Below are 27,189 nucleotides of genomic sequence, written 5' to 3'. Positions count from 1 at the left end.
ATAATATTTGTGCATTTAAAAGTTAGCCAGATGAGAAGCCATAGAGGCTGCATCCAAGACCATATACGGTACTTCTTTAATTGAACTCTTTTGTGTTGCTCCATGTGTGAAATTTAATGGGAAATATTTAAAAAAACAATTTCTTCTTTCAAAAAATTTTGTAGACTGCTGTAAACTTCACTTTTAAAAACGACAACTTGTTTTAGAAGGAATTACCTCTACAAATAATATTACTTGCTTCATATCAAGGTGGAACTACAGGCCAAATTATGAGTGCTTGTCATTAATCTGTCAATAATTTAAAAACTTGGATAACTTATTTCAAAAGATCATTAAAGAACTGCACCTAAGTGGTAGCAAGGTAGGAATAGTCAGAATTATTTGTTTTCTTCTGTTATGCCTTTTCATTGTTATGACCGTACCATTATGGTTTTTTTTTCTTTTATTTTTTAATCCTAGTAGCAGGATTTGAACCAATTACCTTCAGAGATTTTCCTCATGAGTTAAAGGCATAGTAGGTAAATGGGAGTCAACTTCTTTGTAGATCAGTATTTAGAAGGCATCATAATACACACTTTGCCAGTGGTTTGAGTAATTAGTGTGTGTAAGGCAGATGAGCAATTAAACTTGAGGATTCCTATGTTCCAATTCCTAAAAAAACCCCTAAAGTAGTGACTATGGAGCATAGCCTAACACATTTTTTGTATCTTCATCAAAATCAGTTTGATAGAGTGGATGAATTACATCTCTGGTATATTAAAAAGCTGGATTCTATTTACAATTTTGCCTGCAGAGACTTTGACGGTCTCTGTTACAATTACTTGTAAAGTAATTTGTGTGTAGTTTAGTAGCATTATCAAGGGTTAATAATAAGCATACTGAACTACATAAAGATATTACCATACATTAGTAGGAAAGAAATGATCTCTGCCTCTTATCCCTGAGGCTTTCTGGCTTGCAGGCTCTCAGCATCAGCGTGCCAGCTCCTAGACTACTGAATTCTTTGTACGGGAGTCTTTCACTTTCAGACATGTCCCTGAATTCATATACGTTTTTTTTTTTAGATATGTTAATGGTAAGTTTATTAAATGACATTTTAGAACTCTCGTCTATATTGGTTGTATGGTATATCGGAAACATTCTGTTTTAAAAACTTTAGAACTTGCCACTTATTTTTTGTCTTCGGTTCTAGGATGCCATGTTCTTTTTTTTGAGGTATTTGACAGAAGATAGAATTTCTTATTACAGAAGCAGAGTGCTGCAGAGTTTTGGTTATATGTGTGACCTGAATGCCATCCTTCCTTTATGCCCTGTTTCTACTAGCAGGCATAGTGTCAGCTGGATTTTTGTCTGTGTTACTTCTGCCGCAAAAACTAAACAAGAGAGAAATTTTAAACAGTTCCAATTAGCCCAAGGTCTGTGAAAGTCTCCTTGCTTCATAGGCAGTTTGTTTTCCATGCTTTTTTGGATTTGAAGAATGATAAAGGATACTTATTATACTTGCATTTCCGCACAATTTGTGGAACACACACAACTAGGCATTTACTAAGAATTTTTTTGTGTGTTGGCTTTCATTGTGAGCATTGTTATTGATAACCTACATCATCTAATAGCTTGTATAGAAAAGCTAATTTGTATAAGTTAACTTGGAAAGCAGTGTAATACTTTTGAATGTTCCCATTTCCAGAATGGAGGGGAAAAAATGTGTAAGTTATTTCTGAGCTGAATATACTTCTCTTTCAAATGTCTGCTGAGAGGGCTCTGTGGAATTCAAAAGCCTATGCAACAAAACCTACTTTGTATTATGTGTGTGATTTTTCAATTGCACATGAAACCTTACCTTTAAATCTTTAATTATATGCTTACACACCCAAATTATTAATACTTATAACCTGTCCCTTTACAGGTAACAAAGAAATACCCAGTGTTCGGACATTAGATTCATAATTTGTGTTGTGTTTGCATGCTTAACAGTCATGGCCAGATTGTGTGGAGCGTTGTCTTAATGTAGAAGTGGAAACAAGATGAGGAAACAGAGGCAATAAAGGGCTCACAGACAGTCTGGAACTGGAATTAACCTAAAGTCACTTCTGCCAGAGCTTGCATTTCCTGCCCCAGTTCCAAAATGCGGGAAGGGAAAAGACAGAGTTAAAGAACTAATCTTGATAAAAATTATTGTGCTCATTTGTTGGATTTCTCATCTAGAGCCTGGTTCATGAAACTAGTGGGAACCCATTGTGTCTGTTCACAGAACGTTTATTTAGTCCCTGAATCCCAAAGCAGTTTCTTCCTCTTAAAACTTTCCCCCTCTTTACACTCCATTATTTTAATAGAGCTGCTATCAATTTCAAATGCAAATATTTAATATATTCTTTTTATTTTTGTCTGGCCCAAAGAGAAGAAATCTATCTAGAAATTGAATAACTTAATATCACAGCAAAGTTTTGCATTTGGCTTTCTTAAAGACATAGGGGTATGGAGTTTGAAACTGCAAAGCACATGTACAGACATTAACACCTGCCCTCTACTTTATAAATATATATGATAGCATATATAGAACATTTGGGGGGGCGGGGGAAGGAGTGTCAGAAAAAATTCCACAAGGTATGAAGAGTGGTGGGAACTTCAGAAGTAGTACCGTGGAGTATGTTTCCTCTGCACTTGATCTTTTGCTCATGTAGCTTAATAGATGGTTATAGGAGAGTAGGTTTATCTCAGTGCCTTTGCAAAGGCAAGTGCGACGTTTGTCTGTAGCAGTAGCAATTTTTCTTTTCTCTGTCTTTTCCCTTCCCACATTTTGGAACTGGGGCAGGAAATGCAAGCTCTGGCAGAAGTGACTTTAGGTTAATTCCAGTTCCAGACTGTCTGTGAGCCCTTTATTGCCTCTGTTTCCTCATCTTGTTTCCACTTCTACATTAAGACAACCCTCCATGCAATCTGGCCGTGGCTGGTAAGCATGCCTTCCTACCATCCTGCCATCTGGAGCAGCTCTTCTCTCTTTCTCTTTTTTAATTGCTATATAAGCTCAGACTTTAACTGAACACATGCAACTGTGTTAGTGAGCGGCCATGTATGAACTGATGCTGTTCCCTGCAAAATGGAGCTCTCTTGTGTTGTATCCCATTAGGCCTTCCCATAAAGCTGGGATTTTTCTCCTGCTGCCTTGATTTGCTGAAGCGTTAAGTGTGGATAAGTCCAGGGAATCACTCTTGAGGAGCTAGTGTTTAAGAAAGCCTCAGAAGCTTTCAACTTTGTTTTTTATTGATTTATAAAGGGAATAGTAAGCTTCTCCCTCTCTCTTTTGTTAACCTGATAGTGCAGATATTCTCAAGATGTTGGCAAGCACTGCCATATCTTTTGCTCTGTCAACTGCTCTCGAAGGCTTTGACAAAACCCGTGGCTTCTCCTCATCAGCGTGCGGGACACAGGTTGTGTGTTCCCTTTCACGTTTTGTCCCTTTGCAGTTTTTAACATAGCTGTGTGCAAAGAGAGTGCACCTCGGCATGTAGCTGTCTGAAGGCTATGTCAGAGAGCATCAGGCAAATATCCTGGCCTCTTCAAGGCAGCCTCCCTGTTGCTTAAGAAAGAGAAAGAAAGATTTGGGAATCCGGAGGAGAGTGGCAACAGATCTGTTCCTGCCTTTGTAAAGACCAGTAGCAGAAGGACAGTCACGTAGAGGGAGAAGAGGTAATGTAGGGACATCTTTATTTTAGGGTTTTTTTAGGTTCCCTGTCCATCCCCCAGCCTCTGAAGAGAGCACATCAGAATGGGTCCGTCATTGGCAAGTTCTGCTTGAGTTCATAAGGGTGCAGTTATTGAAGGCATATCCAATTTCTAGTGACCTGGAAAAAAGAAGTTTAATAATATTTGTTGCCCTTTCTGAAGCTGCAATGCCCAATGAGGCTTTTTCCCCTGCTCAGGACACAGCAGGTGGAGAAGTGTTGTTAATGTAGGTATTGTTTCTTTCTCTCTGAATATGTCCACAGAACTGTTATACACCACAAAAGATGCAAATAGCTGTATTTGGCATTGCTTGTGAACATAAAAGCAGCAGAATCGTAACGTTACTAGAAAGAGAGGAAGCAACTATACTAGCGTCTGTTATTCTGAAGTTGTCTATGAAAAATTTTCCTGTTTCCATCTAAATTCTTTAAAGAAAATATACCTTTTTGAGGGTATACGTATGAATTCAGTATATACATGATTTATATATCAGTATAATCTAAAAGCAGTAATACAACGAGAAACACTTGTTAAGAATGATATGGTGCCTCTTGGCTCCATGAGAAGAAACGCGCCTTTCCCTCGGGTGCCTGGTCCCACAGCAGAACTTCTCCACTCACATCAGTTACAGCAAGAAGGAAGCTGCTGGCACCAGAGTGAGGACGATGAGGGTGAAATCGTGTGTGGGCGAGATCTGCCCTCTCGTGGAGAGAGAAAATATCTTTCTCTCATTGCGTGCAATGTCTGACAGCGTGGGCTGTCGTAAACCTAAGGAGGCGATACGATAGTTCATACTGATTTTGGAAACCAGACAACTATTCAGTCATGAATTTCCCTCCGCTCCCTTTGCAAGGTAAGAAGTGTGTAACACGTGGAAAACATCACCCCCCCCCCCCCCCCCCCCCAATATCTAATTACATCTGTGTTCAACACAGGGAATTTCCATGTGTTTTTCTTTTAAGTTTCCTGATTTTGGTGGTTTGTATGTTGGCTACAGATGTCACGACATAAGGATATTTCTCTTTATCCTAAGCTAGATAAACTTCATCATAGGCTAATAAAAAACTCATAACATTTAGCATAATTAATTCTGTATTGCCTGGCTAACAGCTTTGGAGAAAGTGGTTCTGAAATGTTTCTTAATAACCTACTAGTCCAACTAACTATTTAGTACAAAAAGACAATTTTGTGCAAAATCAAATGGCTAATATTGCATATACATCTTGTGTAGTACTAACATCTGTTGTATCTTCATACAGTTTTATTTTTAATTATCCATAAGAGGGAGGGGAGATGGAAATGGTGTCTGGAGGTGGCATTTGTCGTATTTTCTATTGTTCTGTGAGAATTTGGGGGAAAATTTAGACCAGGAGAGTGAATATATGTTGCCACTTACTAAGATGAGAATCTGCCCCTCTCTGTTTTTTTGTTCATGAAAGATACCTGCTTTTCATGTCTATAATTTTTGCTACTAACTAGAGATTATCTGAAGAAGTAAAACCACACTGCAGAATCTAGTGGTTTTACTTTTTACAAAAAGTATTTGTGTTTTAGGCCTTCCTTTTCCCTGGCATGTTTATTCATGCCCATGGCATCTTTATTCATTATATGCTCGTTCATCTACTGCTTTTATAGCTGTATGTAATGAGTATATCAAGATTGTAAAAAGCATATAAACACTGTTCCAACGCATGGTATTATATTATAGAATACAAGTACGTATTCATGGTATTATATGACACTAATAGGAGGTTGAGGGGAGTATCGGCTATGATGAGTCAAGAAGGTTAAATGTTTAACTGATTTAACCAAAATTAATCCACGGTAGGGGTGTAGGAAGAGTGTCCTTATGTACTGTTAACGTATCATGACATATCTTCTCTGTATGACTGTTCTTTGTGAAACAATGTTTTTAATATGAAAGCATATTTGAAACTGCTTTTTAAAATGTGTAATATAGACTTTTATCAAATTTCAAGAACATTGAACAAAGTTGACAAATAGAGGAAAGATTTTGTTTAAAACAAATAAAAAATTTCCCAGTCTACATGGTTTTCAGTACCAGTCAAATATTATAAAATAACAAGCCAACAGGAAAAAGAGTGTGCAGTAACCACTGTGTACAAAGTCTCTCTGGATTACTCTGTGGACAACAGTATGGGCTAGAATTTCTATCCTCACCTTTTCATGGTCGGATAAAGAAGAAATGGTGCTATGGCTTCATGAAGCCAAACCATTTACTAAAACATCCAAAGCAGTGATTTGTGTTAATTATCCAGTCAATTCAATTGATGTTAACTGTGTGGTGCTTGAGAGGGAGGTAGGTTGTGTGGTGCCCCGAGTCAGATGCTCTGACTTGCAGTTATTAGCAGCACATAGGTAACAGCTGAAGAGATGTAGAAAATGCGAAATTCTGGTCACTCAATTATTTGCTGTAATTTCCAGGGAGGGGGTAAACATTATGAAAGATGCATGTTTTAGTAGAAATAGTTGTACTATTTGTATTTGTACTTTCAAAAGGGTAAGAACATATTTTGTTTAATATATTAAATTCTGAACCTTCCCCTAACGGTAATTTGGCTAATTATGAAGCACTCCCTGTGCCCCCAAAGAAGGGGGCGACTATTTAGAAAGACTCGAGCAAATTGCCCCATACATTGGTCAAACACATGAGCAGTTTGACAATTCTTCTGTGCTGATGCTTGTCCGTCAGGGAGAAAGCAGTGCTTATGGTGCATTTAAATGCATTATTTCTTACTAAACATTATGACCAATCTATTTTCTTTTTTTTCTTGTTGATGTATTAATTGCCTATAAATTTAGACATTGTTTCTGGAGTTTGAAAGCCCCTACCTTAAAAAAGAAAAAAGAAAAAGAAAGAAGAAAGAAAAAAAAAAAAAAAGAAGAGAGGAAGCTTTTCATTAACAAAAATATAACCTGGGTCTATTGAAGAGGAATTAAATAAGCTTCTTCATATCAAATGTAATAGTCTTCAAAATGACCAGGCTTATAATTCTTCGTATTTAATACTAAGCAACCAATATAATCAGGCAAACATATTTTAGAATTACAGCTAGTTTATTTCCACTGTTACACTATACTAGTTTATGCTGTTACTTAATATGAGTACTTTGATCTGATAAACTATATCTAGAAAGTCGTTTCAACTACTGTTAAGACTGATGATCGTATGACACACTAAATAATGAGAAAAGTGCTATTTCAAGTGGATTAACTCCTTATTTCTTACCTCATGATACAAATGACTCAGTGGCCATTAGCATATGGCCATACTTTTCTGTGCTCCTACTTTCTTTGTCTGCATAATCAGACCATAATACCTGCCTACGGCTTGGGAATACTGTAAAAATTAAGTATCTTAATGCTTCTGCAGTGTTTTGACATTGTACAGCATTAAAATTAAAATACATTATCATTCTAGCTACTGTTATACAATTATCACCGCTTTGATGAAAGGTGGCTTTGATGCAAGGATCCAAGAAAGCTAGGAGATATGTCGATATTAGTTTATTCCTTTTTACAATCAGAGTGTGCTTATTCGCATTGTTCATAGGGAGCTTGATCACCAGCCTCTCTGTCTACGACCTCGCTGTGGTTTATCGCAGGGGCAGTGGCTGGGGCTTCTCTCAGAACATTGTGCTTCCAGGATTTTTTTTGTAATTTCACCTGGGGAGCAGATGTCCTTAAAATTGATGTCTTAACATGTATCTGTCTGCACGCTATGTTTCAATTAGCAAGCATCTGCCCACAATCTATAGTTGCTTAATTGTTAATTTTTACTGGGGAGTGTTTCATAGCTTGTTTTATTTCCTCTTTGTGTGATTTAGGTTACCATGGCCTTTACTGTGAAGAGGAATATAACGAATGCCTTTCTGTGCCCTGCCAGAACGGAGCCACCTGCAGAGACCTCATCAATAGCTATGAATGCCTGTGCCTTGCTGAATATGAAGGTAGGAGCAGTTTTGCCTCTTGTTTTTTGAATTGTTCTATGTATTTTTTTATGGTAGGTTCTGTTACAAACAGAGATATACAATATCCTCCACTGAGCAGAAATAAATCCCACATCTAAAATTAACGGAAACAAACGTCAATGTAGATCCTGATCCCATAATCTTTATTCAAATGAGTAGTTCAGATTTAGCTGGTCTGTGAGAAATGTATGTCCTTGTCTGGGGACAAATGGCTTCTCTCTGTTCTTCTCAGGTGTATTTTTTTCTGCTGTTTTTAAGATATGTTAGAAAGTGGTGGGTTTTTAAAAGAAAACGTAACTATTAAATAAAAATTTTCATCAGTTGTTGTTAGGAGCCATTACATGGAGGGCTTTCCAAATTATTTGTTTTCCTCCAGTGAAATGAGTTAAAAACATAGTAATAAAAGATTAGTATTTGAAACATGTTAGCACAAAGGAGTAAAAATGGAAGTTGAAAATGAAAGTTCATGTTGATTCTTCATTTAGAAGACCATAAAGCCCAGAGACAGTAGTAGGTCTGTGACTGCTTTCCCGTGTTAACTGCAGCTATTCCTAGATGTGTTTGAATGGAATTGGTCTTCGGCATTTCTTAAGAAATTTATAAGCTAGAGCAGAAAAGTATGTGTTTTGCTATACAAAATCAGCTTTACACAGAGCAGCACATATCAGCTGTCTGCAACATGTCCCTCTGTGGAGGGCTAAAATGATACTTTTTTTGTGTATTCTCTTTCGAATCATGCTGTGAGACATTCTGAATGTAATTTTGTATGTTATTAGTATTAAAAAAAAAAAAAATATATATTACATAGAATGACTATGTTTTAAGGAACATTACCCCGGCATTTTCTCATTAAGCGTATCAATCCTTCTCTGTGTTGATAAGTAATGCTCACTTAACAGCTGCTTGAGGCTAAATATGTATTTCATGCTGATGATTGCACTGCTCTTTGACAATAGATACAGAATTCATCATTTTAGAGGCTTAGTGAGGAAATGACCCTCAGCTTTTCACGACAGTTTAAAGAGCACTTAAACATAACGTTATGACTTCATGTTCTGTTCTCATCCGACCTGTACATGCAGCTGAAAGCACTGTGTGCGCCGCATACTTTGCTTTAAATGAAAGCAGGGACCTGGTCCTGTAAGCAGTTTTTGCTGATTACTGAGCTTTCTTCATTCCAGTACTTAAGGTATTCAGTGACACTAATGAATAGACTGGGGCACCCAGCTCACGTTCCTATGTGGGCCGTTAGAGACCTCAGTTTTACCCCCACCAACCCAACCCCCCCCCCTACAGTCCCCCCTTCTGCCTCCCTCCCCCCGGCTGGCAAAGAGAAGAGCTGTTACCGCTGCTCTGGGCTGAAGTGTGTGCCAGCCCCTCCCCGGGGCTTCTGGCTCCGCTGGCTGCTGCTGCTTAGCTGCAGGGTGCTCGAACGGGAGTGCTCTGCCTTTTCGCTGCTGACAGACTGGCCAAATTATTTCAGCGGGTCTGTAGTGAGTGAGTACGTGTGTGTGTGTGTATATGTATATATATAAAATAGATATTTATTTAAAACAAGTTGCTCTCATATATTTCTTTAATTATCACTATTAACTTGAGATGATTGTTTTTATATAATTCATGTAAGCTTGCATTGCTGTACATTACCGCAGTGTTGAACACTAGAGAACTAAGTTCGTTCCTTTTAATCGTTCACTCATGAAATAAATTTGCTTGTGTATTTACATTTGATATGTGTCCAATTTCTTCCTTTTTTGTATTGATTTTTCTTTCTCATATTCTTTTCTCTAAAGACTCTATTTTCTCACTAACTTTACCTCTGTATAGTTCTGCATCTCAAACTCTCCAAATTCAAATTTGCAAACTGCCCAGTTCCAGTGCAACACAACAGTATTCATGAAAGAGGTTGGGAAGGAGTAAGGCAGGCTCGGCTGCATGTCCACTTTTCACATGTATGTGTCTAACCTCTTCTCGTCCTCCAGCTTCTTGAGGGTTCTGTAATCTCCACAAGCAACATAATTCCTTCACTGTCATTCACTACCTCATGATTAGAAACATTTTCCTGATGCCAAAGCTGTATTGCAGTTTTTATACATAATAAACAATATGAGTTTATGCTTCTATTGACTATGCATCTTTACAGTTTGCAGGGCAGTAAGGATTTAGAAACATGAACCACCTTAAAAAGTGAAAAATGTGTTTGTCAGTGTTATCACTTGGAAGCACTTAGAATCTGTCCTGCTCTTCAGTTTGCTGAAATTCTTGTAAAAAGTATAAGAACGGGAAAACTTGAAAATAACTTAGGATTTTAGCTAAGTGGTCACTTTGGATTCATTCCCAAGCAAAGAATGGTAATAAGACTTAGTTTTAGACTTAAAACTTACCCTAATGGATAAATTTCAGCAGGTATTTTAAATGCAAGCTAATTTCACTGTAGTAGATACATTATAAATGAAGTCCCACCAATCGTTCATTATTCACATATGTACATTTATTTTTTTCGTGTTTCAGTACCATCCATGCACTGATTAGATCATTCATGTATTGATTTTTCTAGTTTTATCTGAAAAGTAGATCCAGAGAAAATGATGCATGTAGCAGTGGCAGTAGAGCCTCTCTCCCCATCCACAGGTGGGAATCTGCTGTGCTTTATGTTCTGTATGCCAGGTACGGCTTGCACTGTCTCCTGCAAGGCCAAGCTGCTGAATTCATATAGCCTACACCTGAGAATGAAAGAGCGAAGGTAGTGGCATGAAGTTGAGCAGCCCAATTATTTACTTTTAGCTATATGTTTGAATAAATTACTTTCTCTTTTTATTGCCTTAGTTATACTCCTCATTTTCCTGCAAAAGTCAATGAGAGGCATCAGAATGCTTATGTATATTATTTAAGAAGTTATTACATAAAATTCTTACTGAAGACAATTATTGTTTACATTTTATTAAAGAATATTAGATAGCTGATCAGATTGTGCTTTATTATACCATTGGTTTTTCATAGACACTCCAGCAGTTCTTGTTAGCAGAAATTGCCCTACCTCTCTTATCCCAAAGCCTCAGTGGGTGGGAAGAGCAGAGAGGAGGCATGTGAGTAAAAAGTTTAGCCACCATAAAATATATGGCTTTAGTCTTCTGGCATTAGCCTAATAGGACAGGCTTGGAGGCTGCACATCATTGTGCTCATCCACGTGAAGTTAAGTCGTCGCATGTACTGACTTCATGCTGTCAGTATAGGTCATGTTAATGGCAATTACTAATTTACCTTTTCAGGAAGGCACTGTGAATTATACAAAGATCCTTGTGTAAACATCAACTGTCAGAACGGTGGCACTTGTGACAGTGAAGGTCTAAATGCTACATGTATTTGTGCACCTGGATATACAGGCAAGTAATTTTTACGTTACACAGAACATCTAGTTGTCAGCGTTCACTGTGTCCAAAAGAAGACAAATACCAAGTAAGACTGTGTCCCTTCAAGGAAACAAATTAATTTGGACTTTGCTGAATTGTAATCAGTCTAGTGAGAATGAAAAATTCTTGATATTACTTGCAACTGTTTTGAACTTTAAAAATTTTGCAGCAAAAAAAGCCTGTTACTAAAGAGAATTCAATAAGCTAACAGCTGTTTAACATGCCTTATGACCTTACTGCTTGAAACTAGATTGCATTTTAAAAATAACAGTTCGAAGACTTCCAGGTAAGCCAATATACTAATTGGACACTGTTAAAACTGAAAAATGTTTTAACATTGACCTTAGTTACTGCGAGCTGAAGAAACAACTTATTCCGTTACCTTAATATGCAATTGCTAAAAGCCCTAAAGTGCTTGTTATGAATCAATTTACACTTTCAGACTAATGGCAAGCAGCCCATTTAATCCTTTGGCCTTCTTTTTAAACTGACATGATTGGTGTAATCCAAATATCTGCTGTCAAGATAATTCACAACCTGACGTTGTAATATCCAATGTGATAGTAATAGATAAACCCATTCATGGTTTGTAGATCAAATCGTGCTTTTTGATCTGTGTTAATTAAAGGGCTTTTTTGGAAAAGAATTAGCTTTCCGTTGTACAGTGGCTGTTTCTCAGAGGCACCGATTATCTACATTATTTTATAGCACTTCAGAATATACATGATAAATTGTTATACCACATTTTCTTGGGATGGAACTTACATTGAAATGAGACACACATAATCTGGGTGAGGTTAGTCAAGTCACTTAGCCCTCAGACTTTGTTTTCACAACTTTGGTTGAATGAGGATAATATTTCCTCTTGGAGGAAGGAAACTACGTGAGACTGACTTCTTGAAAGAGTTGAACAGTTATAGAATACTTTTGATGTTCTGAGAATAAAGATACTATTGAGCTATAAGGTGTTTTGCAGCTAGAGAAAAATTAAATGACTGATGAGGTACCTGCTACACGAGGCACCTGCTATATAGAAGTTTGTTTTTTGTTGTTTTTTTTTCCCGATGTAAGGTGAAGAATGTGAAACTGATGTAAATGACTGTGACAGCAACCCATGTCACCATGCTGGGACTTGCATAGACCAGCCTGGTGGTTACATCTGCCACTGTCCACATGGATGGGTCGGTGCAAACTGCGAAATACGTAAGTTTTGTAGTTTTCTAAAAATTTCTAAAAATGATACATTATAATAAAGAAATTCATATTTGTCTCTAAATACCTATCTGCACAAATACTCTGAATCATCTGTACATTATCAAAATTCTGTTAAATGCATTTTATTTTAGGCCATAACATTTCAAAAGTGGCTATGAAAGTTAGAAAATTCTGTTTCTGGGCACCCTACTTTGAGATGTGTTGGGCTATCTCACAGCTGGGCACTAAGCACTTTGCCTTTTAATTGCACTTACACTTCAGAGCTTACTTTCATACTTACCTTGGGTAAAGTGTACTTCCATAGCGCTATAAGCACGGTCCTAAGAGACTTGTATTGACTTCTGAGCACCTGCAGTTCTAGTGATGTTTCAGCAAAACAATTTTGAACTCGCTTACCTAAGGAAACAAGTCCTGTGTAACTGTGCTGTGACTTGCGTGTGCATGCATTTACCAACTTGTTCAGGAATAACTTTTCCAACCACAGGCTGATTTCCACCAAATTTGTTAGAAAGGTAAAGGTCTTGAAAACAAAGTATTTCCTAAGCATTTAGTAAGACTTAGAAAGGTTCCATTGGTGGGTCTAGTGAAGGAACAGCTTCAGTGTGATCTCGCTTCTTAGCATAGAGAAGAGCTTTGGTGTAAGTGCACCCTTTTGGAGCAGTAGAGAGTCCAGGAGAGGAAGAAGGTATGAAGCCCAACTGTGGAATAGTTAAAATGGAAATTAGGCTTCATTGGTTCTGCTGCTCATGGAGCTGCTTTGTATTTCCCTGATGTCTTGTTCTTGGGCTACAGATGTTGTCTTTACTAGGGGGTTTAGCTGTGTATTTAACTGCTTGAATGCTCAGGTACTGTGGTCATAGATCCCTTTAAGTCATTATACAGATACACAAGTTTATGTGAGGGGATTTAGACCACTTAGCACAGCCAATGTTGCAGGGATAGGTGATAGATTAAAAAATAAACAGAAAAAGGGACTCAGAAAGATCCTATTTTACATTCATGAGAAAATACCTACACAAAGGCTGGAATAAAAAATGTTTTCTATATCTCATTTACACAAGGACCATATGAAGCTTCTCTCTTTTATACTCTTTTACTTAAACTTTACTTAAACACATCAACTGCTTTTTAAGTTGATTTCTATTCTTGACGTTAGTCCTTACTTCAACCCAGAAGACAACTCTGTTCACACCTGGACTGACACAAAAGTTTTATCTTGACAAGTTTTTGACCTTCTCTCCCTGTGTTGGTTGTGAATTCAGTTTCAGTGCTTTCTGTTGAAAGCAAAGACTGCAGAAGAGCATTGCTAGCTAGTCCAGAGATGGTGACAGCACTGCCTTTTTGTTGTCTCTGAATGGCACACACACCTCCCTGTGTGGTACAGAACCATCGTCACGCTGGGAAGCACGATGTTGTGTGCTATCTGTATGCCATATTCCTCATGCTAAAAGGTGCTCAGATGAGCTTTTACTGACAAGGCTCTTGTTAGTGATACCTGAAACATGCATGTCCAAGTTGATCAGCAAGGCAGTGTAATTCTGCCTGCCTAGGCTAATAAGTAGTCGGCTGACAGACAGAGGAGTTTAGTTCCTGGAGAAAGCAATAATCATCCTGGAAACATACTTCCTGGAGTACCTCGATGTAGTAACAATTGCATTTCTGTTACGTTATGGAATTAATAGCTGCCAAAGGGAAACATGCTTTCTGAGCCCTGCAGATGTGCTGTATGAAATCAGTGATGCTTGTTCTGGAGTCCTCCTTTGGCTGTCGTGCTCTGGTCACTAAGAGTTTGGCTGTTTGCACCACAGATACATACTGAGGTGCATATAAACACATGGGAAAATGAGAGAAGCAGAACAGAGAGTGGAAAGAGCCTTCTCTACTGTCCAGCTACTCCATTATTCCTGCCTTCCCCTGTGAGGGACACATACACCTAAGCACTACTATATCTGACAGGTAGGCTCAAGCATACATCTGTGGTTGGTCAATATTAACTCCTTTCTGACCTCATTTGTAAGTGTACAAGAGAGAGACATTGGATAAAATTCTGCTTCAACTTTGTTCTTTGGAGCAAGGGGATTGTCTCTGCTTAGTGCATATTTCTCTACACGTAGCATCTGTTTGTAGTTGAACTGCAGTGGCCTTGCCTGCTGCTCAAGAACTTGGATATTCTGCTTGTATTACACACTTGCAAACTGTGTAAGTTAAAATGATGGGAAGAAGCAACAGCATTTTGTTGTTGTTGTTTTAAGCCTTTTACTGACTGATTTTTTCTTTTATCTTGTGACTGCTGTGACAGGAGGCAGGGAATTATCTGAGTGTTAGCTGGCATTGATAACACTGCAAGGCTGATTCTCAACCAGAAATATTAGACCTTTTCCTTCCATCTCAACATTTAGAGAATAAATCATATAGTATTGTTCATGGCAATTGTTCTCAATTGAAGAGGTTGAAATTACTGTGTTTTATATCAATAAATCAGGATAGCTAATAGAGTGTATATATGTAATAATAATAATATAGGAGATATAAAAAAATGCAATCTAGAAAATTCTGGTTTGGATTGGTCTTAAAGGAACGAAAACAGGAAAAAAAATTTTTCATAGTCACATAAAGATACATTTTAAAGAACAATTAAGTTTAAAATTTGAGAGTTACCAAATAGTTTCTTCAATCAGCTTAACATCAGCAAATGTCTGATGTTCCCTTGCTATTAAAGTCACTTTGACACAGCATCAAAGTAAAATGATGTGTTGTTATGGGACACCATGATACTTCACAATAGTCAGGTGTAAGTATGGACATGCAGCCTCTCTAACCTGTGCAGTGGCTTACACACAAAGCTGTGGAAGCTTTCCTAAAGCGCTTGGATTTTAACAGGTATATAAAGGATTAGGCAAATAGAGAGGGATTGGGTTTTGAAGAAATCACTTTGCAGAAAGGATTTAAAAGCATTTTGATCTGCTGATTTTTTTCCACAGAACTATGTATCCATGGGAAGACCTTTGTGCTCACTGTCTTTCCCTGAGCTACGAGTTGACCAACTGATGTGAACCCAATTCTAATCACATCTAGAAAGGCCATATCCAGCTCTTTTATAAACAGGTGCAGCACTTCGGATCTCACTGGAGCTGAAGTCAATGGTGCAGTGGATTTCTGTTCAGCTCTAAAGACTGAATCTATTAATAAATCTGCTTCAGTTAATCTTTCCATATCTCCTTGTCCTATTTATCATATTGTTTCAGCAATTGGTACATAATGGTTAATAATGTATTGGAAATTAAATTTAAACACTGCATACTGACTTTCTTTGTATTGGACCATCCCTCAGAACGCTAGAAAAAGACATGATGAAGCCAGGCTTCAGGCTTCTCAAGAGGGGGACAAGCTGATGTTCAGGAGTCATTTGACTAAATAGATCACATTTCATCTTTTGTGATTTTCTGTTACTAGCCATGAAGGAGGCTGTTGGTACTTAGTCTTTTTTGTAGAACAACTCTCTATTTACTATTAATAGTTCCCCGTTTTTTCACCAGCTGTTTTATCTGCTTGAAGTGACTACCCTAACAGGATTTCAGGGTTATCTTCTTGTCAAACTGTACTCTTTAATTTTCAAGTGCTGTATATACAACAAACTAGACAAGATATATGTTGCCTGGATGAACTGTGATATTTATTATATCATCTTATGGTCCTTACCAGTGTTAGCAATTCCAATTAAATAGGATTAAAGTGGTCTTAATTATAAAGAGGATATTCTTCCTTTCAAAATGAAATGTATTTGCCTAAAAAGTTAATGGAGCATTCACTGTAAAAATGCTTACAAAATGTCTCATATGAATTCTCTGCTGGTTATTTGTTACTATCATTACCTTTGCCACTTTTGTAATTATTAATGTCATTTCCAAGATAAGCCAAACCATGTGGTTACTTGAAAACTAACATTATGAAGAATTTCTAGTACAGACTGTGTGGTGTGCATTGAAATCTAATTCTTAATTAATTTTATGAACATTACTATGACAACTAAGAATGCTGTGATTTTGAGCTGTCATATGTTCTTTCTAATCTTTGGAGCATAAGCTGTAAATCTTCATATTTTTATCGAGTGAGGAAGAAAGGAAGAAATTTCTCTCATCCTTATCATCCAGAGATGGAAGACATGGAATCTAAATCAGAACTGTCTTGTCATATATCTGCACACATTAGATCTGAATTTGGCCTACTCTGACAACCTGACAGAAACCACCATGTGTGACGAATGTGCTGCAGAACAGAAATAGAAACCCATCCCAAACTGCACAGAGCACAGCTGTATTCTCTCCCTCATAACCCGACTGGGCAAATTGCAGTAACAGCACTTTAGAAACATTAAAACACTGAATGATTCAGGCCGATCAAAACTTTACTGATCTCTGAGAAGATAACACAAACAAGCAGTCAGTCCTGTAAACTCAGCTCGCATTTGTGGACCAAAGGTCTAAGCAAGCCCAAGCTCAGAGGTGCTCCGGGACAACCTTTACTATTGTAAACAAAGAGCAACCATTTCTTCAAACTCTGCCCAGGTGAATCCCACATGTTACAGCTTCAGGCTTTCTCCCTACCTTCCTCTAAAATGGATTTTTTTTTTCTGTACTTATACATTCCCCTGTATTTCTACCATAGATGTATATTATATCCACAGATGCCACTAAACTTGTGATTTCAGCTCAGGTGCTCAAATCAGTTATCTGCCATCATCAACATCCTCGAGAGGTGGCTTCTGAGAATATAGAAGCCCTGTTTCCAGACTGTTTGTGATCAAGTAAAGGGAGTTTCTAAACCAGTGCAAAGCAGAAGTCCATTTGAAAAAGGAACAATCACTTAAGAAATAACGTCTGCAGAGTGTCAGATTTCTGTAGTCAGAATGATTCAAGTCTGTTCCTGGTTTAAAATAATTTATGAGACCATAGGCTTAAACGACTGCCAAAAATGAACCCTAGAGGGAAGTACAGGTTAATTAGAAATACTCTGACCCATGCTAGAGAAAAACACATCTGAGGACATAGGCAATTGATAGACAATTTGTTTGGCGTTGATAGACAATAGTTTGGGCATCAGGAATATTTATAAAGAAGGTCTGGAATACAAATACAAGAAGCCTCTTCCAGATTGGCTTTACTTTAACGTCTGCTTTGAGACCTCTCAAATTATGCTTGAGAGAAGACTCTAGTGGGCTCAGTACTGTAGCACCTATGAGATGTCCTTTTTGTCCTTGAAATGCTGGTTTTGAAGTCTCTGCAGTCTGGTGGAGATAGGCATAACAAAAGCCTGAGTTTAAAATTAAAACCCAAGCATGTTTAATACATACTAAATCACACATTTTAGTGGAAGGGCTCACTAACTATTAGAACAAACTGCACAGAGAGTTGATGGATTACTAGAAGCTTGTACATAAAAAGTGCCTGCCTTTAGAGAGCCTATAGTGTATTATAACATAATGCAAGAATAACTAGATGACTTTCTATGATTTGGGTTATACAGGAGATCAAACTAGATAAGTGTTCCTATACGACCTTAAAAGACAACAAATAAGATGGGTGAATGATCAAGATAGTGCTCTTCAAATTTGTTGCATGTTAGGCGTGGTGACAAATCCATAACAGAGCCTGGGAGGGTTCAAATTACATATCCCTCTAACTTCAAAAGTCTCCACAGAAATATTGAAAGTATCATAAAGAATATCATAAAAGAATTCTATTCAGCAGGAAGGATATAAATTGCTAATTAATGACAATCTTTTATTTCTTATTGGCAGATCTGCAGTGGAAGTCTGGACACATGGCAGAGAGTCTAACAAATATGCCCCGTCACTCCCTGTACATCATAATTGGGGCTCTCTGCGTAGCGTTTGTCCTGATGCTGATCATTCTGATTGTGGGAATATGTCGCATCAGTCGCATCGAATATCAAGGCTCTTCCAGGCCAGCCTATGAAGAATTTTACAACTGTAGAAGCATTGACAGTGAATTCAGTAGTGCAATTGCTTCTATCCGACATGCCAGGTTTGTTCTGGGGATGGTAATTTAAAAGAAATCTGTTACGATACGTAATTTCAGTCCATGCGTAGTGCATCTAACTGCTGTCGGCAGAGTTGGGCTGCTTTGCTGTGAAAAAACAGGATCACAGGCATTGCTTGCTGTTTGGTTTTTTTTTTTTTTTTGATCCCTATTCTGTTCTCATCTGAAGTGTGATAAACCAGCACAACTCCTTGAAAACAGAGGGAGTTATTTTGAATTTCTTTGGTGTAACTGGTGAAGAGGGACAGATGCAGAGCTCTTAGCCTGTAAGATCTTCTGTTTGGGATGTAAATACTCTTTAACTGATACACACAGGTAATTTGATTAGGTAGCAAAGGCACGTTGATTTTTGTGACTAATTTACCGGATTATTTAGTGAGACTCTCTACAAATCACTCATTTTTGTGCTCCTGTTTGCCTCAAAATTAGGATCTTACTTGCTTTCCTAGAGATAGTAATTTTTTGACTTTTAATTTTAATGGCGCTTTTTCAAGCCAGGGCATTGGGTGTCAGAATAATACAGCAGTAGGACTGTAAGGAATTCAAGAGATCAAGTGTAAGCCATTGCACAGATACAACATTAATTATACCTAGCTCCCTGCCAACAATTGTTTAAAAACCTCCAAAGGAGTTGAATAGAGTTAGAAAGGGCTTTCCTAAAATCTAACCTAGATTTTCTTTGCTATGAATTAGGCTGCTTCTTTCTTACTGCTCTTCAGGTTGTCATGAAGAATAATTTATCACTGTTGCCTTTATAGTAATCATGTACATCAGGTGTTGTGTTCCCCGCCTCTTTTTTATAATAAAAACAAACAAAGCAAAACAACCTTTTTCTTCCCTAGACTAACCTAACCCATTCTTCCGGTATCTCCTCCCCCTGCATCATGTCAGCTTCTTTATTGTCTCCCTGGGACACACTCCAGATTGTCTGTCTTTTTGTTTGAAGGGTGGTCCCTAAAGCTGGAAATAGTGCTCCGGCTGAAGCTTTACCTGGACGAAATGAACTGAATAATCACCTCCTGCGTCTTATTTATGGCATTCCTGTTCATACATCTGAAAATGAAACCGGCTTGCTTTTTTTTTTTTTTAATTTGCATTACACTAGCAACTGATGATTTAATTTTGTGACCTGTTAGACCTTTTCCTCAACCCAAGATCCTCTGTGCCATTTTGCTTCCTAGCCAGTATTGTTTCTTCTGTATTTGACATCTCTCTTAATAGAGTAGAACTTTCATTTTTGTGGTTTCTTTTTCCCATTTCTTCAATTTGTCAAGATCACTTCAAATTCCAACAAGAGTGTTCATGTGTGTTACCATTAAAATGCTTTTAAAAGAATGGAGGGAGACACATTCCTGTGCATTGACATGGCAAAATGCTGCATATTGGTTGGTGATTGCTGGTAATTCATTTTCCAAATACTCCAGTTCTGTTTCAGTGCAAATTAAATAGGTTAATTTGTACCACCGCTGAAGTCGTCAAAGTTATCTGAAATGGATGAGGAGTTCCCACAGACTCCGTTAATCACATCGCAGCTTTGGGCAGTAGCTCTTTAAACTGTTCTAACTAGATTTACAATAAAACATTTGTTCATTGTCAAAATATATTAGTCAGTAAATATTTTAAAAAGAAAGATGTGTCTCCTCGATTTAACATTGCAATAAAATCAGTGTTCTTTTAAGTCTTCCCTTGAAGTCTCCTTTGCCACTTAGCCTTGCATCTGTTCCAGCAGGAGCTCAGCATCTCCACACCACACACCCCTGAGAACTCCTTTTGCCTTTAGTAGTGTGTTGGGAGAGGAGGGAGTTGCTTTATGGCTCATAAAAAGCTTTATAGTTTTTTATTATCTGGCCTTCTGAACGTCTACTGTTGTGTACTACACATCTCCAAAGGTGGAGAGCAAGGTGCAAAATGATACTGTTAATCTTTCAAATTAAATGCCTCCCTCCCACTGCTGCAGCGGTGATAAATGTGTCAATCCTGTTCCATTACTACTCGCTGAAGTGGTACTTTGCACTTCCCTGAGGACTGGAATTGGTCTCCTGAAGAACAGTGTGAAACACCTGGGTTTTCTTACTTATTTCTTTAAGCAAATTTGGCAGCTTTCTATCTGAGGGTACCAAGGAAAAGTGTACCAGCAAGGCAGGATCTTTTTAATCTGAATTTTCCCCGCCTTTTACAGTTTCACGGGCAGGTAATGGAAATGGTAAAAGATTTCCTGCATGAAACCTTCCAAATCTTGGAAGCTGGGCTAGGTCAGGTCTTTATTGCTAGTGTCGGGATTACTCTGAATGAATCTAGGTTTATTACTGAAGGCAGAAGTTTAGAAAAACAAGTTTTCATCAGGGTTAAATAACCTCTGAAGAAATGCTTAGACTGGGATATATTCATGATGATTTTTCAGATCCATATTATGCAGTTGAAAATGCCATTATTGGAACCTGTCAATAAAGGGTTTCCCTGTCTTGGGAAAAGTGTTTCTACTTAATGCAAATGAAAATAAATGTTTTCATTCCAAATAATTCTCTGTGCCTCTCAGAGAATGGATGCCTTATAAAAATCCAAGATAGAGCTGCCAAGTCAGGTAATTCACAGAGGTTTAGTGTGAAGATTATTGTGTTTATTTTGGTTTCAGGAAGATATAAAATATCGCTTTGGTCATTTCAATCCAGGAAAAGGAGCACAACTTTTATAGTTATTTTTGCATAAACTCTTAAATCTGCATATTAAAAATACCAAGGTCTGAATTTTCAGAATTGCTGTACCTAAGAGATCTATTTTCAAATAATAGATTCTCAGCATTTTCTGAAAATCATTCCCTTTCCCAGTTAGATACCCAAACTTCTTAGTAATTTTGGAAAATGGAGGCGTGGGAAAAAGTTAGTAGATTATTTTCTTTAATGTGAGGTTTCTGTTAAAGTCAGTAGGTGTCCAAGGAGTGTGGATGCATATTCAGTAAATTATTTTAAAATTACTTGTTCATGTTTCTCAGCAGGTCTTTTTCTTGATCGTTTTTTATAATTTGATCTTTACTAATCAAGGTACTTGCTGTAAGAGAAAACGAATGTGCTCAAAGATCATTACTAGTAAATGTCTGCTTCTAGTGAATGTTCTTAGGATGAGCAAATCAGAACTAGATAGTTTTCTAACCAGGTGAAGCACAGCTCTCTTTAGTATTCATTATGCAGACAGTAAATAAATACTCCTTTTATGTTAAAACTTATACATTTTAAATCCAGAAGAGAACACTGTAATGAAATAGTTGACCACTGGCTACTGCCGCCGAAAGACTTTATTGAATTGGAACTAGGATCTGTTGTTGAAACTGGATCGTTTGCTTTAGAAAAGGATTCACAGAGTTCACAAAATACCTGGTTACAGAGACTTTACTGCTGTAAATTTTTTGTATGTCTAGATATCATTAGCATTAGACTTCATGCACTACTTACGGTGTAGTTTCTTTAATTTTTACTTTCATGTGCTGACTCTTGTTCTGTCTATGTGTGGGTTGGAGAGTCTGGTTCATCAGACTGATTAAGTCACCTTGTCACAGCAGGGTAAGCTTTTCTCCACTGCACATTCTCCACGTTCCTGTGTTCGAGTCGGCTGTGTTAGACTGCAACGTCCTAAGCTTCCTGAATCTGATGAGCTTCAGCACATGCTCGTTTCTTACCATTTTCTGACATAGGTTTCAGTGATGAGTTTCAGTCAGCTACCTCTTTGTGATCTACTATGACCTACTATGATCACATGCAGAAGTATTCTGGTCTCCACAGCACATGCCAATTGCTTATATACATCCTCTGCCAGAGTCTCAACTTTGTGGGAACTCTGGGATTATAGTTCAATTATACTAAGGAACACAAAATACCACTTGCGCAAATGGCCTTTTCTCTGAATAATGCAGAGGAAATTAATCTTCTCATTCTCTTCCTGTGGAGGCAAAAATAATCCCTTCCTCCTGGGGGTATGCTTTTTTTTTTTTAATTCTGGTCTCTCTATTTTCCTTCTCTTGTTTAAACTTTATTTGTGGACTCTTTACACCAGTTGCTGTTTTTGAACAGAGTAGCAACATGTAGTTTCTTTCTTCTGCTTCTGAAGAAACTCTGGACTCCAGCCTATCCCACAGAAGTTGGAGGATACCATTTCCTTGGGGTTCAGCCATCCAATGTTCTCAAAAGTCTTCTACTTGAAAGGAATTGTTGAGGTTAATGACTCTCTATGGTTAGCCATCTTTTGAAATGTCCTTCTAAGGAAGCGGGAGGGGCAACCCCATTCCATATGTGAAGTAGAATTTGCAGTGTCTGTCACGCACACACGCACGCACACGTGGAGCTTCCTGTGCCAAGAAGAATTCCTACATTGAGTATATACTGTCCCCAAAATTGTCACAGAACCCTCGGTCTCTCTTTGTCAAGTTACATAGGTCGCTCTTATTCAATGTTTCATTGCAAAATATATTTTCTAATTCTCATGCCATTTACTTGACTTTGTGATGATCCTTATGCCACTGGTAAGTATCTCTGATATACACATTGGAACATTGTCATCACTCATGAATGGACATGTCAATGCTAAATGTAGAGGCCATAGAACTTCCCTAGTCCTACTGATACACTTTGTTTACCGATTTAAGCACATAGTTGTTCATCAGACACAGTATGGCATTAAAGCTAATGTTAAACTGATTATCCATCATGTCCCTCGTCTTTTTCCAGATTCAGTGCTTCCCAGGATTGAGATTTCCCCACAGTGTATACTCTTTGTTAGATGAATAATCTTGTATTTGGTTGCACTGGAAGAGATCTTTATTTATTTGTTTGTATGTGCTTTCGTTGTAAGCAGCCTATTAATTGATCCAGTATGCTCTGTAGCAGGGACCTGCATCTTTTCACTGTTTATTACCCCTTGAATCATTGTCTCTTGCAGATTGTATTGGTAATTGTTTTGTGTTTTCTTTTATGTCATCAATTAAATGATAAAATAGCATCCTTGTGCAATCCTACCAGATACACGCCCATTGAACTAAGACTTCCCTCAAAACAATTCTGTTTTGAGACCTCTGAGGTTTGTGTTAACTCTGTTTACTGTTACAAGCAGGGACTGGCTTCTGAACCGCCTGATCAAAGCTATGTGGTCTACCAGCTAGATGGCTCAGCCAGGCCACAAACAACTAGCACATGTGCTGTGGTCTTTTCTCAGCGTTTTCTAATTAGGGGCACATGTCAACCCTGACCTACAGAAGAGAATAGATTTTTGTACTGCTTCACCGTGTGCAATAAGCCATGTGTTCTCTACCTGTCAGAAGGGGCAAAATTTGACTGAAATCACTGGAGAATGTTCATCATCGTTTGTATCTATGCAAAGCTCTATTTCCTTTAAACCCTTGAACGTGATGGAGAAAAAGGGTGATTCAGAATTCATTGCTGCCTCTGATTTAGTAAGATGCCATAACTTGATTCCTTCATTCAATTCTTGGAATTTTATCTCATTTACAGAAAATCAGGTTTATCCATCATGATGCTGATGAGCAAACATGGCCTGTCTGTATTTATTAAAGTAAACTATAGAAGAAAGCAGACATTCATGCATGGAAATGTATCTAGTGTGGCCTTATTGACAGCTGAAGTACTTTGAAAAATGAAATTTCCACCATAGAGATCATAATGCTTCCAGCCATTTTAATTTTGTCAACAATTCTAGATCACTGAAAATGGTCAAGAATTAAATTGGAACAGTCAGGAAGTTGCATAAAAATCTTGGAAGAAAATGAAGTTAATTTTGGTTTGGTCTAAATATTGTCCTCAAAATCTGAATTTTTTGAATCTCACCTTCCAGTGTGCATAACTTAAATTAGTATAGACTTAATACGGTACATAAGAAGGGAATAAAAAGAATCCTTACTGTGGATCACTACATAAATAAGTCTTTCTGTTTCTGTGTTAATATTTTCTCTGCATCGGGTCCTTAAGGAAAGCAGACTTGACCTTTTTTGCCCCATTTTCCTGTGATCCTTTTTGTTATTTAAAGCTCCTGTAATTGTAGTCAGAACCCTTTAGTCATTTTTCCACTTTCAAGCTGCATTTTTAGCACTATTTTTGTATCTTAATAAGTGATCAGAAGGGTGATAGACTGTCTATGCAGTGCAAAGGCACCTAAAGGAGTTCTGGATATGCCAGCACGGGGGCCACAATGCTACAGGCGCAGCGGTTCTCTGCACAGGCAGATACAGCCTGGTTCTTAGCAGTGGTGCTTGCCCAGGAGGAGCACGCTGCTGATGCAATTCTCTTGCTTGTGAACCTTTGCTAGACTAGTATGTGTATGTGGCATTGCAATATCCTAACTGCCATTAATTTTGCTAGTGTTGCAAATAGCGTGCAGCATGTTGATAATTCAAACGAGCTTCTCAAGTGGATGTCAGGTGACCGAAGACTTCAAGTTCGTTTTTTAAATGCTTTATCTATAGCTTATAACTCAATTCAGTGCACAACTATTGCATTTCCAAATGCAAATGTCACATAATTGTCTATTGTGTACTTTTTGTAAATATATATGACCTGACTTTAATATTGGTTGTTAGAGCAGGCTCTAAAATAAAATTCTGGCCTTGCTGAAACTGTATCAGTTTCCCTCTCGCCTTCCACAGTCTTCCCATATTCTGATACTCCTGAGTTCCGCAGCAGAATTCCTGTAGCCTTTAATATGGAATCTGTTTCTTGTTTGCAAGAAGATTTTTTTATTTTTTTATTTGATATATATATTTCAAAAGTCACAGTCCAGATATTTAACCTTCTGTACTTCTGTCATGTTGCAGTACAATTCAGAATTTATTTAGGCTCTCTGGGTTTATTTCTGACTGCATACCATAACTCAGTGGGTTGTTGCCATTAACTCATTCATACTTCTCTTGTCACCAAAAGCTTTCTTTTGTTTCCAGGTTTGGCAAGAAATCCCGACCTGCAATGTATGACGCAACCCCCATTGCTTATGAAGATTACAGCCCAGATGACAAACCTTTGGTTACACTGATTAAGACAAAAGATTTGTAATCTAGTGTATCTTTTTTGGATTATTTTTCAAAAGGATGGGCTACTAACCTAATTTGAATATTTTTAAGAAGAAAGCATAAGTAATTTAAACCATTAGATGCTTCAGAATTTTCTGTAGAATATTTAAGAACCAATTTTCTGCAGCTTTTAGTTTGGAAAAATATTTTAAAACAGAATTTGTGAACTTCATGAATTACATTTTAATGTACCTTGAGCTCTATAAACTATAAGCTTATGATAGTGTGTGCTTTTTTCTTGGTAGACACTATTACTACTAAACCCAGATGAGTTTCTTGTGGTTGTAACAGAGCAGAAGACAATAATTAATGAGGAGTTCTTTATGACATGTCAGTGCCAGCTTTCTCAGTAGAGGTAGGAAAAACGTGAAGCATAATATGATATATAATATATCCATTAATTAAAAAAGTCTAAAATGTTTGTGTTGTGAAAAAGAAACTAGTAAAAATTATTATTCCTAATCTGAATGAATTAGCTTTTGCCTTATTCCATGCATGGATAGATAACCTATTTCTCCATTATTTCCTGAAAGTTGCTGAAACATACTCTTGAGTTGATGTTTGACATTTTTGTAATAGTATTCAGGCTAGGCCTTGTACAATAATTAAAGTGCCTCTTGAGGCAAAGTAAGGGCATGATCCTTTAAACATTGAAATCAATGAGAGAACTTCCATTGACTTCAGTGGGCATGGGATTGGATCCTACAATTGGACTCAATCTATATTTTTCTTTAAAGGTTAAAGTTTTTTATATTGTGAGTAAACTAAGCATATGGTTTGAGTTGTTTGTTTCCTAAAGGTTGTTGATGTACAGTATTGTTTCATGAAATATTGTGTATTTCTCATAGTGCTTCTTATTTAGGATCAGTATGGGGGTTTTGTGGCTGTATTTGATTGCTTATGGGCTTCTTAAAATTCTTGCTTATTTCAGAAAATATTGAATAAATGTTATCAAGTGAAGATTGCAGCTGTTTCTTTGTTTTTCTTCATTTGAAAATGCAGCGTTGTCTATAAATTTGAAAGGACACGAGCATATAATGTGCTATAAAGAATGCCAAAAGAAGATATTCCAGCTGTTAATTTGAAACGGAAAAAATGGGCTTTATTATCAAGGTAATCTCTCAAAAGTGAGACAAATACAGCAACAGAGTAGAGATGCGGTCCAGGACATATGCACCACAACCTGTTCCTGAGTGGATCTGACTGCAAATCTGGGCTCTAAGTTATAGCAAGAGTAAGGTTTTGTCACAGAACAGCCTGTTTATGTGAGTAGGCTTGATCTGACTTTGTGTTTCAAAGAGGCCTGCTACTGGGGAAGCCGAGACTGCATGGTAAGAGGCAAATTGCTGTAGCTCCTGTAGATCCTGCTGCACGGTGCTGTGCTATGTCCAGTCAGTACTGTTATATTACAGGCTGATAAGCACTGAAGGCTAAGCGCCGGTTGATCTCTTGATGTTCAGAAATCTTGGAATGTATTCCAAATCTTCATATTTCGTATAAATAACATTTCCAGACTGAAAAAAGATGTTACCAGGAACTTTGATCATCTCTGTGTGAGGACAGCCATTGGCTCAGGCAGTCCTTCCCTTTGCTTGCAACCACTGACATCTCCAGACCTCAGAGCAGCCACTAAAGTCAAACGTAATTAAGAATTATAAAGATAAAAAAGCTGCCACTCGTTTTACTGTCTTGCTTAGGTGGGCAGAGTGCATCTGGTATGTTACTTT

The 27,189-nt window shown here is 37.6% G+C and overlaps 1 protein-coding gene across 1 annotated transcript in view; it reads left to right on the top strand.

The window, feature by feature from the left end:
* The window catches only part of DNER (delta/notch like EGF repeat containing), a 142,784-nt gene extending 116,362 nt beyond the window's left edge, over positions 1-26,422 (top strand). The window contains exons 9-13 of the mRNA XM_075157633.1: positions 7,572-7,694; positions 10,985-11,098; positions 12,197-12,328; positions 18,138-18,384; positions 25,334-26,422. Coding sequence (XP_075013734.1) covers positions 7,572-7,694; positions 10,985-11,098; positions 12,197-12,328; positions 18,138-18,384; positions 25,334-25,445 — 728 coding nt within the window. The 3' untranslated portion in view covers positions 25,446-26,422. The remainder of the gene's footprint in view (positions 1-7,571; positions 7,695-10,984; positions 11,099-12,196; positions 12,329-18,137; positions 18,385-25,333) is intronic.
* The last annotated feature ends 767 nt before the right edge of the window (positions 26,423-27,189 follow it).

The sequence above is a fragment of the Calonectris borealis genome, chromosome 9 (assembly GCF_964195595.1).
Source record: "Calonectris borealis chromosome 9, bCalBor7.hap1.2, whole genome shotgun sequence".
In the NCBI taxonomy this organism is placed as follows: domain Eukaryota; kingdom Metazoa; phylum Chordata; class Aves; order Procellariiformes; family Procellariidae; genus Calonectris; species Calonectris borealis.
Note: the sequence above shows the minus strand (reverse complement) of the source record. Positions and strands in the feature narration are given on the sequence as shown.